This window comes from Grampus griseus (assembly GCF_964374135.1).
Source record: "Grampus griseus genome assembly, chromosome: 12".
Classification (NCBI taxonomy): domain Eukaryota; kingdom Metazoa; phylum Chordata; class Mammalia; order Artiodactyla; family Delphinidae; genus Grampus; species Grampus griseus.
The window spans coordinates 64,844,119-64,859,427 of record NC_139006.1 but is presented as its reverse complement, the minus strand read 5'-3'; the positions used below and the strand labels follow the sequence as shown (position 1 = coordinate 64,859,427).

General features: G+C 38.2%; 1 protein-coding gene across 1 annotated transcript in view; it reads left to right on the top strand.

Annotated features, from left to right (window-relative positions):
* DYM (dymeclin) overlaps positions 1-15,309 on the top strand; it is a 371,864-nt gene that overhangs the window by 86,419 nt on the left and 270,136 nt on the right. The window contains exons 7-8 of the mRNA XM_082668392.1: positions 11,369-11,494; positions 12,988-13,130. Coding sequence (XP_082524518.1) covers positions 11,369-11,494; positions 12,988-13,130 — 269 coding nt within the window. The remainder of the gene's footprint in view (positions 1-11,368; positions 11,495-12,987; positions 13,131-15,309) is intronic.

The window sequence follows — 15,309 nt, the reverse complement described above, 5'->3', positions numbered from 1 at the left end:
GCGCACAGCAGCAAAGACCCAATGCAGCCAAAAATAAATAAATGCACTTATTTAAAAAAAAAAAACAGAAAAAGAAAACCTATGATCAGAATGGGATTAGAGATTATCTTCAGACCATCTCTCCTGATTTTTTTTTTCTTTCAGGAAATTTCCTGGTGGAGACAGCCAATTTGAAGTAAATATTTCTCCCATTCATTTTCTTTATGCCCTTCCCATTTTGAAAATTTAAATTAAAAATAATAAAAATATTCACCTATAATCTCATCTTCCAGGATTGCTTTTTATTTTTTGCATATTAACATCTGTATGTGTATTCACTCATATGATGCATACTATTCTGCTATCTTTGCTCAACATCACATCATGAAGCAAATATTTTTTCAATAAAGTGTATTTCAAAAGCAGATGGGATGACTTGTTTTATGAGGCCAGCATAACCCTGATACTAAAACCTAACAGTGGCGTTCCATAAAAAAAAAATTACAGACTGATATTTCTCATGAATACAGGAGAAAAAGCTTAAAAAAATTAGCAGATTTCATCCAGCAATATAAGAACAGGATAATACATTATAACCAAGTGGGGCATATCTTAGGAATACAATATTGTTAACACTTGAAAATCAGTATAATATGCCACATTGACAAAATAAATTAGAAAAGCCATATGATTGTCTCAGTAAATGTCAAAGAAGCATTTGACCAAATTCAACATCTATTCGTGGGAAAAAAAAAAAAACTCTCAGCAAACTAGGAATAGAAGGAAACATCTTCAACTAGGTTAAGGGCATCCATGAAGAACCTGTAGCTAACATTACACTTAATGATGAGAGACTAAAGGTTTACCTCATCTGTGATCAGGAACAAGCCAAGGATGTTTGGTCTTAGCATTTCTGTTTGCTACTGTATGAGGCCCTAGCCAGTTCAGTAAAGCAAAACAAAGAATAAAAGGCATAGAGATTAGAAAAGAAAAAGTAAAACTATATTTGCCAGCAACATGATTGTTTATGTAGGAGACCCTAAGGAATATACAAAAGCTACTTGAACTAAAAAGTGAGTTTAGCAAGGTTGCACATTGCAAGATGATTATACAGGAATCATATACTAGTAGCAAACAATTGGAAACTAAAACCTTAAAAATTCCATTTTAAAATAATATGAAATACTTAGTAAATTCAACAAAATATGTGTACAGCTTATATATTAATAACTAGAAAACATTGCTCAGTGAAGTCAAAGAAGACCTAAATGTAGACATACATCATATCCATGAATTGGAAGAGTCAGTATTGTTAAGATGTCAGTATTACCCAGATTGATCTACAGAGTCAATTCATCACATTTGTACCAGAGTATTTTTTGTTTGTTTTTTTTTTCGTAGACATTGACAAGCTGATTCTAAAATATATATGCAAATGCAAAGAACCTAGAATACCTGAAGAAATAATTGAAAAGGAAGAACAAATGGAATACTTACACTATATCACTTCACAGTGTGCTGTAAAGCTACAGCTTTGAAGATAACATGGTACTGACCTAAGTATAGACAAATAAATCAGGGGATCAGTATAGGGGGCCAAGAAACAGATCTGTACTTCTCTGGTCAATTGTTTTTTGTTTGTTTGTTTGTTTTGTTTTGAGAAAAGCAAAACAGTTCAGTTGGGAAGGGAAAACTGTTTAAACTAATGGTGCTGGAAAAGCTGATTATATGGGAAAACCAAGCAAAACAAAAAAACTTTGACTCCTACTTTCACATATAACATAAAAATTAGAAAAATACACACAATCTTGTTTTAGGCAAAGATAACTTAGAAAACATACAGAAAGCAATAGCCAAAAAAACACAAACTTGATAAGTTAGACTACTTCAAAAGTAAGAATCTTGCCTCTTCAAGAGAGACGGTTCAGAAAAAGAATAGTCAAGCCACAGATGGGAGAAAATGTCTCCAAAACGTATAGCTGACAAAAGACTTTATTCTTGAATATATAAAGATCTCTTACAATTTAAAAATAATTAGGCAAATATCCCAATTAACCCTTGGCAGGCTTGGACTCCAGTTTTTGTGCCCTAGATTGTCAACCCTGTCAAAAGCACTGCTTGGATTCCCAGCCACCGCTTATGGATCAGGAAGCGTCCCAAGGCCAAAGCAATTCCAGATGTCAGGCTGACCTCTCTAGGTTTTCTTAGTGCCTTGAGTCTTGGCCTTGTAATTCTTCAGTATTTTACTAGCTCTTTGGTCCTTTTAGAAAGTGCCCTTCCAGACCCTCTGTCAGTGATTTTTGTTGACCTCATTGGGAATATTCTTCTGAATTTTCTGTCTGTCATTGCTGGAAATGGAAGTAGCCTCAATTCCTGTGATCTCTTTAAAAATTATGTGGTTGTGTAAGTTAATATATAAGCTGTGCTTTATTACATTTTTCATTTTCTAATATTGGTTGATTTTTTTTTTTTGGTTCAGCAAATATTTTCTTGTGTGATGTAGACTATAGACTATGAAGAGCATAGTCCACAGTCTTGGGTGATGAATATGAGTCAGCCAAGCAGTTTGGGGGCAAGGGTAGAGGGAGCTGAAGCCCTCACACAGACTTGGGAGATGTGCGGGAAGAAGGTAACTAGGAAGATAATTGATGGATAGTTGCATTTTATCCATGTGTGTCTTTAAAGCATATTTCTTAAATGGCTATTTCAGAGGTTTTCCTGTTTAGATCAGTTTTTTCCCCATAGGCAGAACCCAAATTTATATTCACAACTTATTTTGAAACTGACTTTAAAAATATCAGTCATTTTCTTTCTTTTCTTTTTTAAACTTTTATTTTTTTAAAAAATTTTATTAATTTACTTTTGCTGTGTTGGGTCTCCGTTGCTGCACATGGGCTTTCTCTAGCTACGGTGAGTGGGGTCTACTCTTTGTTGCAGTGCGCGGGCTTCTCATTGCAGTGGCTTCTCGTTGCGGAGCACGGGCTCTAGATGTGCAGGCTTCAGTAGCTGTAGCTTGCGGGCTCTAGAGCGCAGGCTCAGTAGCAGTGGTGCTCCAGCTTAGTTGCTCTGCAGCTTGTGGGATCTTCCTGGGCCAGGGCTTGAACCCATGTCCCCTGCATTGGCAGGCAGATTATTAGCCACTGCGCCACCAGGGAAATCCAGTCATTTTCAATACCATTTATAATAGAAAATATTATAAGGGCATGTTGAGTAATTACATGTTGAGGGCATGTTGAGTAATTACTTTTGCTGTTGCTACTAGTTCTGTAACTGTAGCCCCAGGAGTCTAGTGAATTTTCTTTTACTTTTTTTCTTTTCTTTTTTGGCCACGCTGCACTGCGTGCGGGATCTTAGTTCCCGAACCAGGGATGGAACCTGTGTGCGGCCCTACCACTGGACTAACAGGGAATTCCATTTTTTTGTGTGTGTGAATTTTTATGCAGAGCACTAAATCATGAATTAGTTTCTGGAAGCTGGGAGTTTCAGATATACTTTGTCATGTAAAATTTGTGCATGAATGAATATATTTTTCTTGGTTTTGGTAAACCCCAAATAATATTAATTTCTCACTGTGCCCAAGAGCACAAAGAGACTATTCAACAAATATGTGTGTACTTGTGGCCAGCCACAGTTTTAGGTGTCAGGGATACAATAGTGAATAAGACATAGATTCTAGTTGTGCATAGGGTAAGACAGACAATAAACAAATTAATATATTACTTAATGTTAGAATGTGACAAGTACAATGGAAAAAAGTAATGTCGTGGTATTTTAGTCAAGATTGTAAGGGAAGGCTCCTTGTGAAGTGGACCTTTTAATAGAAACCCAAAGGAAGTCAGAGAGGGAGTCCTGTCACTCTCTGGTGGAAGAGCATTCTAAGCAGAGGGAACAGCAGATGCAAGGCCCTGAGGTGGGTGCATGCTTGGTGTGTCCAGGGACCAGTAACTAGTCCAGTAGAGCTAGAGCCAAATGATCAAGGATGGGTGAGTGATAGACAAGGTTGGATGGTTAGTCAAAAGTCATGTAGGGTCTTAGAGGCTAGGTTAAGGACTTTGCATTTTATTCTGAGCAGGATGGGCAGCTAGTCGATGGTTATTGCCCTTGTTTGAATATTTGTTACTCTGTGCATTTAAATTTTCTTCTGCTTTGTGGCTATAAGCACTATCTTCATACAATGAAAATTGGAAATTGGGTTCTTGACATCTTTGCCAAAAAAAAGGAAAAGGTTCTGTTTTAGCCATTTCTAGGATCTGTATCTTTGCTATGTCATTTGAAGCTGTGCTTCATTGTGTACTTAAATTATCTTCTACCCTGTCAGTTTGTTGGAGCCTGCTTTAATCCATTTATTTGAACATTATATTCTCCCCAGCCCCCAAATCTGGTAGATTAGTATAACTTTGAGTAATATTTTCATGTTGGCTGGTAGGGAGGTTTTTGGTTCTTATTGAAATTAGCGTCTAATTCTTACTAGCTGCTATTGGTAGGCAGAATAATGTCCTCTCCAGCCCAAGGATGTCCACTTCCTAATCCCTGGAAAGCTGGTGAATAGATACCCTCACGTGTCAAAAGGATTCTGTAGATGTGGTTAAAGTTAAGGGCTTTTTGAGGGGAGATTGGGCCTACTAGGATAATAGAGGACAGTCTAATCACATGAGTCCTTAAAGGTAGAAGAGGAAACCAGAAGGGTGGGTCAGAGAGATGCAGCATGAGTCATTCAAAGCCACTAATGGCTTTGAAGATGGAGGAAAAGGATCCTTGAGTCAAAGAATGAGGCGACCTGTAGAGCCTCGGAAGTGCCCTCATCTTACCGCCAGCAAGAAAATGGGGACTTAGGGCTTCCCTGGTGGCGCAGTGGTTGAGAGTCCGCCTGCCGATGCAGGGGACACGGGTTCGTGCCCCGGTCCGGGAAGATCCCACATGCCGCGGAACGGCTGGGCCCGTGAGCCATGGCCGCTGGGCCTGCGCGTCCGGAGCCTGTGCTCCGCAACGGGAGAGGCCACAGCAGTGAGAGGCCCACGTACCGCAAAAGAAAAAGAAAATGGGGACTTGGATCCTAGAGTCATGAGAAACTAAATCCTGCCAACAACCCAAGTGAGCAGGAAATGGATTCTTCCCCAGAGCCTCCGGAGTGGAAAGCAGCTTGCTGACACCTTGATTTTAACACCGTGAAACCTGTACTGCAGCTACAGAACTGCATGATAATAAATTTGTGCTGTTTTAGGCCACTAAGTTTGTGGTGATTTGCTAATGACAACAATATAAAAACTATTGAAACATACCCAACTTCTCAAAGCAGATAACTTTAGCAAATTAAATTTGTTAAATATAGAATTTTGGATGATTCATTCACTCCAAATAATATCTGTTAAGTGCTTGCTATTTGCCAGGAAATGTGGTGGGAGCTAGGAATAAGAGAGGTCCCTATCTTCACCAAACTCTGGTCTACAGTTGTGCAGTCAATTTTTAATTTTATATTTTTAATCTTATGTAAAATTTTAAGCATATAAATGTAGAGAGACTAATGAACTCCCATATGCTTATCACTTAGCTTTAGTAATTAACAACTCATGGCCACTTTTATTTCAATTATACCCCATCCACAGCTACCCTCCCCTACTTCTCAGATTATATTTAAGAAAATTCCAGACATCATATCATATCTGGATAGTCAGTTTTATATGAAGCTTTGCTATGTAGTTATTTCCCGTTCCCCGCTGACATTAGAAAAGTGCAGACTTTAATTTTATCATCTTTAACAAAGTAACTTTATCATCTGTGAGTTCATTTGCAATCGTTAGCTATTTTTTTGTCATGAAATTTTGCCTAGGATTCCTTTGGTGCGAGTTAGAAAATTACTTAGATCACTTCAACTTGCAAAAGTGCTGCAGAAAATTGTTTTGGGGTTATAAGTAAATTTTAGTGAGTAGGTAAATTCACAAACATGGAATCTGTGAATAAAGAACATCGATAGATTATACATGTAAAGTGATTTTTCCATTTCCTGTGTTCTTGATTTAGGTTGATAACGTCACCTTCTCTGAGTTCTAAATCTAGAAACCTTGATCTTTCTTGATTAGTCTTAGTCTTTCTCTCCCACTTTAAGCATCCAATCTGTCACTGAGTGCTATTAGTTTTATTTTGTTAAGCGACATTTAAGTCTTACTGCTCTTTTCCATTGCCATTGTCATTATTTTAATGGTGGTCCTTATAATGTCCTGGTATTTTTTGTTTCTGGGATTAATCTGAGCATTCTCCCACTTCAATATGTCCTCCAACCTCTTATGCCTCCATTCATTCCACAATCCCTGATTTTGGACACATCAGGCATAGGGTTGAGTCAGTCACATTCTTCAGTTCAAGGGTCACTATCATCGTTGGTTTGTGTAAGGCCCATCTCCCCCTCCATTTAATATTAATCCATTTACTTATTCCCATTTATCCCCATTCATTACTCCTTTTCTTTCCCATAAACAGCCATTTTACTATGTTTAATGCATGCATTTTTTATATATATGTCTGAGTACAAGATGTTATACTTATGTGTACATGTATTTTTCTCTTTTTTTAACATCTTTATTGGAGTATATTTGCTTTACAATGGTGTGTTAGTTTCTGCTTTATAACAAAGTGAATCAGCTATAGTGTCCATGTATTTTTAATATATATAAATAGAATTGTGTTATAGAACTCATTGTTTTTCCTCTCAGAATTGTTTTTTGTTTGTTTGTTTTGTTTATTTTTGGCTGTATTGGGTCTTCGATGCTGCACACGCGCTTTTCTCTAGTTGTGGCGAGGGGGGGCTACTCTTCGTTGCGGTGCATGGGCTTCTCATTGCAGTGGCTTCTCTTGTTGCGGAGCATGGGCACTAGGCGCACGGGCTTCAGTAGTTGTGGCTCGCAGGCTCAGTAGTTGTGGCTCGTGGGCTCTAGAGCGCAGGCTCAGTAGCTGTGGTGCATGGGCTTAGTTGCTCCGCGGCATGTGGGATCTTCCCAGGCCAGGGCTTGAACCCGTGTCCCCTGCATTGGCAGGCGGATTCTTAACCACTGTGCCACCAGGGAAGCCCTCAGAATTGTTTTTAAGAGTTACCTGTGATGCTAAATGAACACCTAGTCTATTGCTGTTAAAACTGCTCCATTGTGTACATCCACAACATTTTACTTATCCAGTTCCTCAGTGCTGGACACCTGGGGTGCCTCCAACTTTGCAACACCACGAATAATGAATGTCTTTATATTATTTATGTATTACTGAACAATAAGCTACTCTAAAATTTAGAAGTTTAAAACAACATTGTTTCAATACCATATGGTATCACTTATATGCAGAATCTAAAATAGGACACAAATGAACTTATCTATAAGACAGAAACAGACTCACAGACATAAAGAACAGACATGTGGTTCCTAAGGGCATGGGGTTTGGGGGAGGGATGGAGTTGGGGTTTGGGGGAGGGATGGAGTTGGAGTTTGGGGTTAGCAGATGCAAACTACTATATATAGAATGGATAAATAACAAGGTCCTACTGGATAGCACAGGGAACTCTATTCAGTATCCTGTGATAAACCATAATGGAAAAGGATATAAAAAAGAATATATATGTATAACTGAATCACTTTGCTGTACAGCAGAAATTAACACAACATTGTAAATCAACTATACTTCAATAAAAACAAAACAAAACGTCGTTTCACAGTTTTTTAGTATCAGGAATCAGGGTACTGTGTAGCTTGGTGCCTCTGACTCAAGTGTCTCATGAGGTTGTAGTTGATCTTATGGCTGGGGCTGTGGTCTCATTTGAAGGCTTAACTAGGAAGGACCTGCTTCCTGGACTTCTCACTTGGCTGTTGGCAGGATTCAATTTCTCTAGGGCTGTTGGACTCAGTTCCTTACTGGCTGTTGACTGGAGGCCTTCCATAGTCCTTTGCAAGGTGTACTTCTCTGTATGTCAGCTCACAACAAGGCAGCTGGCTTCCCTTGGAGAAAGCAAACAGAAGAGCAAGAGCAGGTGCCCAACACAAGCCACGGTTGTTTTGTAAGCCAGTCTCCTCTCAGAAGTGGCATGCTTTCACTTTTACTGTATTCTCTTCTAAGCAAGTCTCTAGGTCCATCCTACACTCAAGGGGAGGCAATTACACAAGGACATGAATAGCAGGAAGCAGGGATTATTGAGGGTCATTTTGGAGGTTTGCTTACCACAGTTCTCAGACATATTTCTGTGAATTTTTCTTTGGCATATACATATACTGGGTTATAAATTGTTCTCTAAAATAGCTGTGTTGGTTAATATTACTATCAGCAGTACATGAGGGTTTATATATCATTATGTACATGCCAATACTTTACATTTTCTAGGACATCAAGGGATATTACACTGTTTTAAACAGACTGTTTTTTATCTTTTGCTCTTTTTTTTCCTAGTGAAGTTCTTGGCTTTTTCTTGGCTTTTTGTGGGAGTTGCTTGTAATATTCTAGATATTAGTTCTTTGTTCTTCTTACATTTTATCATCTGCCAGTTAACTTTGTTCAGGGTTTCATTTGTTGAGCAATAACCTTTAATTTTGATGTAATTAAATGCTTTTATTTATTTACTTTATGCTTTGTGCTCTTAGGCTTTTATTTAAGAAGTCCCTTCTTGTGCTTATGTTACAAACTTATCATTGTACATTTTCTTCTATTAATTTTAGTGTTGCCATTCACATCCAAGTGAATGTAGGTCTTTAATTCTTCTGTAGTCGGTCTTTGAATATGTTGTAAGATAGGGAGCCATCATTATTTTTCTTTATGAAATAAGCCAGTTTTTCCCAGCACCATCTTCTGTACAGTCTGTTCTCCATTGATTTATAGATCTGTTTTATTCTATGTTTCCATAGAAACACAGGTTTGACCTGTGTTTCAGTTCTCAGTTGAGTTCCATTGGTTTGTCTAATTTTTTTGTGTGTGCTTGCAAATACCATACCGTTTTTATTGCCACAGCTGTGTAACATGGCTTGATATATGGTAAAGGAAGTCCCTCTCTTCACTTTTCAGTTTCAAGATTGACTTGGCTGTATGTTTATTCTTTCATAAAAATGTCAATTTATGAAGTTTCTGAAAAAAACTCAATGAGAATTTTGGTTGTGATTAAGATTAATTTGTGTAGAATTATCTTCATGGTATTTAGTCATTCCATTCAGATCATCCTGTTCGCCCTTTATTAATGTTTTAATACTAATAAGTGGATGCTGGCCAGCAAAATGAATAGAAGATATCCTCTAAGTCAGTCAACAGCATCCTGGATCCTTTTTTCATGAAATTCCCTTTACATTTTTGTTGCAAAGAGTATTCCTTTTGTATTATGATCGTGTATTACATGGCCTCAACATATTTCTTCCTTTTTGCTGTTCTGAGTTATGTATGCCTGGTACACTATGCTGATGACTGTTCAGGAAGTCCTAGTTAGTTCCAGTCAAAATCAGAGCAATAAAGATCCCTCCCATTTGTGATGTTCTCCCATTTGTGATGTTGTTTGGTCCAATTTATTTTGAAGGAGAACAGCCCTCTGTTCTAAATCTACATTCTTTCATTAAAGTTGTCAGACATAGTATTTATTAATAGTCATAGTTTTAAGGTTTTTTTTGGCGGTACGCGGGCCTCTCACTGTTGTGGCCTCTCCCGTGGCGGAGCACAGGCTCCGGACGCGCAGGCTCAGCGGCCATGGCTCATGGACCTGGCCACTCCGTGGCATGTGGGATCTTCCCGGACCGGGGCACAAACCCGTGTCCCCTGCATCGGCAGGCGAACTTTCAACCACTGCGCCACCAGGGAAGCCCCATAGTTTTTAGTTTAAACAAATTAAAGCAGTTTCTTCCTGGATCAGAAACCTAGTGTAACATGTTAAATTGTAAACCACTGCTGTTTTTTTTTAAATTATTATTGATGCAATGACTAAATGCATTAACAAGTGTACTGGAGGTAGTCACCTACCTAGATAGCGTGTACTGTGGCAAGATACTTGTTCTTCAGGATTTGGCTTTAAGCCCTGACCCAACTGAAAAGCCTAGCAAATTGACTACAGAGTATGGATTCCTGACAGGCATAGGCTGTATGAATAAATGATGATTGTGATTCAAAATCCTTTGGGTTTTGAGCACCCAAATCATCATTATTGAAGAATTAATGAATCCTGATACAACACATCAGGGTTGTTTTTCATTCAATTCAAGAAATAAGTACAAATGTAAGATATGCCTTTTATGTGGTTAATATTTTACAACAATAATTATGGAAATTTCAGGAAAGAGAATTGTTCTACAGTATTAGTCAGATTTCTGAGTAGAAATGAGATTTATTCGTTACATAATAAGATCATTTGCACGGGTCTCTTGTGTTTTGTTTTGTATACTTTGCTTTTAAAAGATATTTCATCAGCAAAATCACTCTGTAAACATCTGGTAGAATTAGAACTTTAAAATCTGGTAAGCGTCTCCATTTCTAGAATCAAGTCCTCTTTAATTTGTTTGATGAGCTTCATTTAAGTAGGTGTTCAGTATTTTTCTTTGGGCTTTCCATGAATATTTCAGATCTGTAAAAATAGCTGATATTCTTTTGGAGCTGTTACTCTTTTTGTTGTGCTGTTGAGATTTTCACTTTCCTGGGCTAACATGTTACTGTTCCCCATGATAATTGCGTTTAAACTTTTGCAATAATTGAAGATCTCTTGATGCATTTGTTCCTGTTCGTGCTCAGCCAAAATTTTGTTTCCTTTTTATTTGTTCTAAGATTTGTTTCTAAAAGGGATTAATGATCTTCGGAGGACAATGGTAGTCCTTCATAAAAGAAATACGCTTAATAAAACAGGAACAATTTGTTTACTGTTCATATTTTGCTGAACAGGCAGAGTTGGCCTTGAGAAAGTAGACACTTAGAGATAGAAGATCTAGGGTATACCATAGTTCTCACTGTAAAGTTATTATCAACTCAGAAAGACACTGTTGTCTTCCCTACACTGTGACTTCTTTTCAGTTTTACAATCTGAATATTTTTTTCTGTGTTATAACTAAACAGGGAATGAACATAAGGGCTTTAGAGTGGACCTTTGAAGTAGAACACTGCTGGTAACTGTTTCCATTATACACTAATGTATTGATACTTGTCATTCATTAGTAGATGGGACCTGGAAAATAGGAAAGTAATGCGATATTTCACCCAAGTACAAGAACTAATGACAAGGAAGGGTTTCATATTTTTGTTTGACTTAATTTTTATTTTAAACATACTAGTATTTTTTAATAATCCGGAAGCATATTGAATATTTTGATTTGAGTTTTTAAATGTATAGTTTATTTAGAAAAGAGCAATATCTTAATCTTCCAAAGTGATCATTATTCTGATTTGTTTCCTATTTTTCCAGAGATATTACATATGAAATATCAGTAGAAGCTGTGTCAACAATGGTGGTCTTCCTTTCCTGCCAACTCTTCCACAAGGAAGTTTTGCGACAGAGCATCAGTCACAAGTACTTGATGCGAGGTCGATGGTATGTTTCTATTTTAAATTTGTCAGGTTTTTTATTGAATTAATCTATAGTTCTCGTCTTGTCCTCTTTCCTTAGTGTCGTTCCATATCTCCAACCAGACATTTCCTCTGGTGGTTCTGTCAGAACTTCAAACCCAACACATAAGGATCTGCTTTCCTGTCTAAACTATCCATCCTCCCTGCCCCTTTCATCCCCTAGCTTCATTACCTTCTCTAGTGGTTTCTTTGTAGAGTTGAAACTTTGAAGCCATGTTTTCTTCCTTCTGCATCATTCTCTATGTCTAAGCATTCATCCAGTCATATTTGTTCATTGAAATTATTTGTATCTTCCCCTTCCCACCAGTCCCATTGAAATGACTGCTGCAGTGGATGCCCCATCACCACGTGTTTGGACTTCCCCAGCAGCCACTTAACTGACTGTTCCTACTTTCATGTAGTCAACAAATGTTTATTGTGTGTTAACCACGTGCCAGGCATGTGTTAGGATGTGGAGCTGTGCTCCTGAGCAGAGCAGAAGCTTACAGTCTCTTGGGGGGTAGGGACGGGAGTAGATAAATATTAAACACACACACACACACACACACACACACACACACACACACACACACACACACACACACACACACACACACACACACAGAGAGAGAGAGAGAGAGAGAGAGGGAGAGAGAGGGAGAGGGAGAGAAGCACCTTTGTCTTTTCACATCCCTCTTGCTACCTTGATTATACTTGTGGCACATCCACAGAATCCTTTAGAGCTCTTTTAGAACATATTTGAAAATCACTGATAATAGGGATAAAAGGCCTTAAGCGTTGGCTGAAGAGTCTATTCAAAAGTTTTCTCCAGATTGCAGGAATTGATTTATCACCAATTTGTGGACACATATCCCTTTTAACCTGTTTTCTCTGCCTTCTCCTCTCATTCTGTTACTTAAAAGCAAAGGGTATTAACATTAAAAGAAATCTGTATATATATGGATATGTTTTTTATATGTATGCATAGATTGAATAACTTCATACTTTTATTTTAAACAGTGTAAGATATTTAACAATTATTATATTGATTGTATGTTGAATATTTTGGATATATTGGGTTAAGTCAAATATACTATTCAAGTCAATTTCCATACTTTTAAATTCTTGCGTTTTCCCACTGACTCTGTGTTACTACCTCCCTTCAAGTGCCAAGTACTGTATTATACACTGAATTTATAATATTTCACCTGTTATACAGATTACAAATAAGGTAACTGAAGCTTAGGAGTTGAAGCGATTTGATGAATGACATACAGCATAGTAAGAGGAAAGCCAGATTTAAGCCTCAAGTCTGATCTCAAAGCCCATGGTCTTCACTGTTGTGACAGTGCCAGCTTTCTTTGAATTGTGCTAATCCCTTTTATGTCGGTAGATTATATAGGTTATATTTATCACGATACAAAGTCAGTTGACTCCCCCAAATCTGAGTTTATTTTCTTCTTTTTTCTTTTTGTGTAGCCTCCCATATACCAGCAAACTTGTAAAGACCTTGTTGTATAACTTCATCAGGCAAGAAAAGCCGCCTCCTCCAGGAGCACACGTTTTCCCTCAGCAGTCAGATGCGGGAGGGCTGCTGTATGGACTGGCATCAGGAGTAGCAAGTAAGTCTTACCAGATTTGTCAGGTCTTTGTTATACGTAGGTTTTGTCCAGTTAGTCATAAGAAATTCTGTTCAGTTGGCTGCCGCTACTAATTGTTATATTGCATCTGTGCAGCTGGTTAAATGTGAAATATTGGAAACAATTTAAAATATTTTTTCCATTTGGTGCACTGATTTATACAAGGAAATATATGCAAATCATGAATAGATTGTTTACCTATAAGAGGACATTTTTCCAGAAGAATATTTATAAATATGCATATTGCATGCATTCTAGCTGTACAATATAAATACAGTCATGCTCTTGGGAACTTTTTATCGCTTGTGTTTTATGAGGAAATTATTCTATTTTAGGGGCTTTCTTGGTTAGGATTTTACGTGACTAATTAGGTATAGTTTTCTTATTATACTCAGTGTTTCATTTGTTCGGTGACAAATTAGCACATTTTCAAGAGTCTTGTAATAAATTCTGAAGTGGCACAAATGTGAGTTTTATCAGATTGGAAGCAAATTTCATTAACTGAACAAAGTCCTTTCCCACCATCCAGTAAAACCTCATTTCTACTTCACAGCGTTTAGACCTAAAGAGACCAGAAATACAAGAGGACCTGGGTCATGTGAGGTTACGTCAACTGAACTTGTGCTTTGTTCTGAAGGAGAAACAAAAACTAGACTGGCACTTTGGCAGTTGTAAGGTCTGCCTGGGTGCTCTTACTAAAGAAACAGTATACGGTCTGCTTAATTACATAGTGCAGAGTTCAGCTGTCTGAAGGAATTTTAAATGGAGCTGAGTTCCACAGCTGAATTAGGCTGGGACGTGCTCTCCACACTCAGGCAGGGGCGTCAGTTTGTTAGGAAAATGGAGTACTGTGTGATAATTTATGGGATGAGGAGTCTCAGGAACCTCTTTGGATGAGAAGACCTCTGTTCTAGGTTTGCCTTCCTTTGATTTCTTTCAGTATTATGAGTTGAATTACATTCGTAATCACTCATGGCTCTGTCTTTGGTGCTGAGTATGCTCCCTAGACCACCAGACCTGCAGAGGTTCATTCTCCGAGTCACCCCTCCCATTGCCCTCATTGTTTCCGATGAGGGGGCTGTACAAGGCTTGCTCATGTTCGGCCTCTGAAGGCAGCACAGGAATCCTGTGTGCCTGTGGGAATCGGGTGTCCTGTGGGAAGGCTTGATTCATCCATTAGTGTTTCCTTTTTTCAGTCATTAAACTGGTGTAAGTATTCAAAAGCTGAGTATTTTCCCGTTCTCCAATACGGTTGGACATTTTTTTTGGAGGAGGTAGTAGAAGTTCATTACCTGCTTTCTTCAAAACAGTGGCAGTGCTTCACAGTTTTTAAAAATACAGACTTGTGTGTAGTTCTTGATTTTTCTTGCAGTTACGTGTCATCATAAAGAAGTCCAGTATGGTGTGTGGTGTCATCAGTACCGGGTGCCAGAAAACTTGACTTGCTAACTTTAGATCTACTCTGTGTATCGGAAGGAAGTTCCTTTTCTTAGCTCCCAGTTTCTTTGTCTACCAGATGTCGATCACGGTTGGAATACATGATCTCTGACACTATTTCCACATAATTTTTTTTTTTTTTGCGGTACGTGGGCGTCTCACTGCTGTAGCCTCTCCCGTTGCGGAGCACAGGCTCCGGACGCGCAGGCTCAGCGGCCATGGCTCACGGGCCCAGCCGCTCCGTGGCATGTGGGATCTTCCTGGACCGGGGCCCGAACCCGGGTCCCTTGCATTGGCAGGCGGACTCTCAACCACTGTGCCACCAGGGAAGCCCCTCTCCTCCTCTTTTGAAAGAGCTTTTTATTTGGAAATAAGTTCACACATATATAAAAATACCAAAACTAAAAAAATCCCCCAAATTATATACCTTTAATGAGGCTGATTTATTGTTAACATTTTATCCCATTTGTATTGTATTTGTATTCCTTCCCCCCAAATCTACACACATACACACACACACACACACACACACACACACACATTTTTTTTAACCATTTTTGAGAATAAGTTATATACATCATGGCCCTTTATCCCTAAGTACTTGAATGTGTATTTCCTAAAAGGGGATCTCTCTTTTTTTTTTAACTTTTGTTAAAAACATTGAAGTATAGTTATTTAATTTACAATGTTGTGTTAGTTTGAGACGTACAGCAGGGAGATTCTG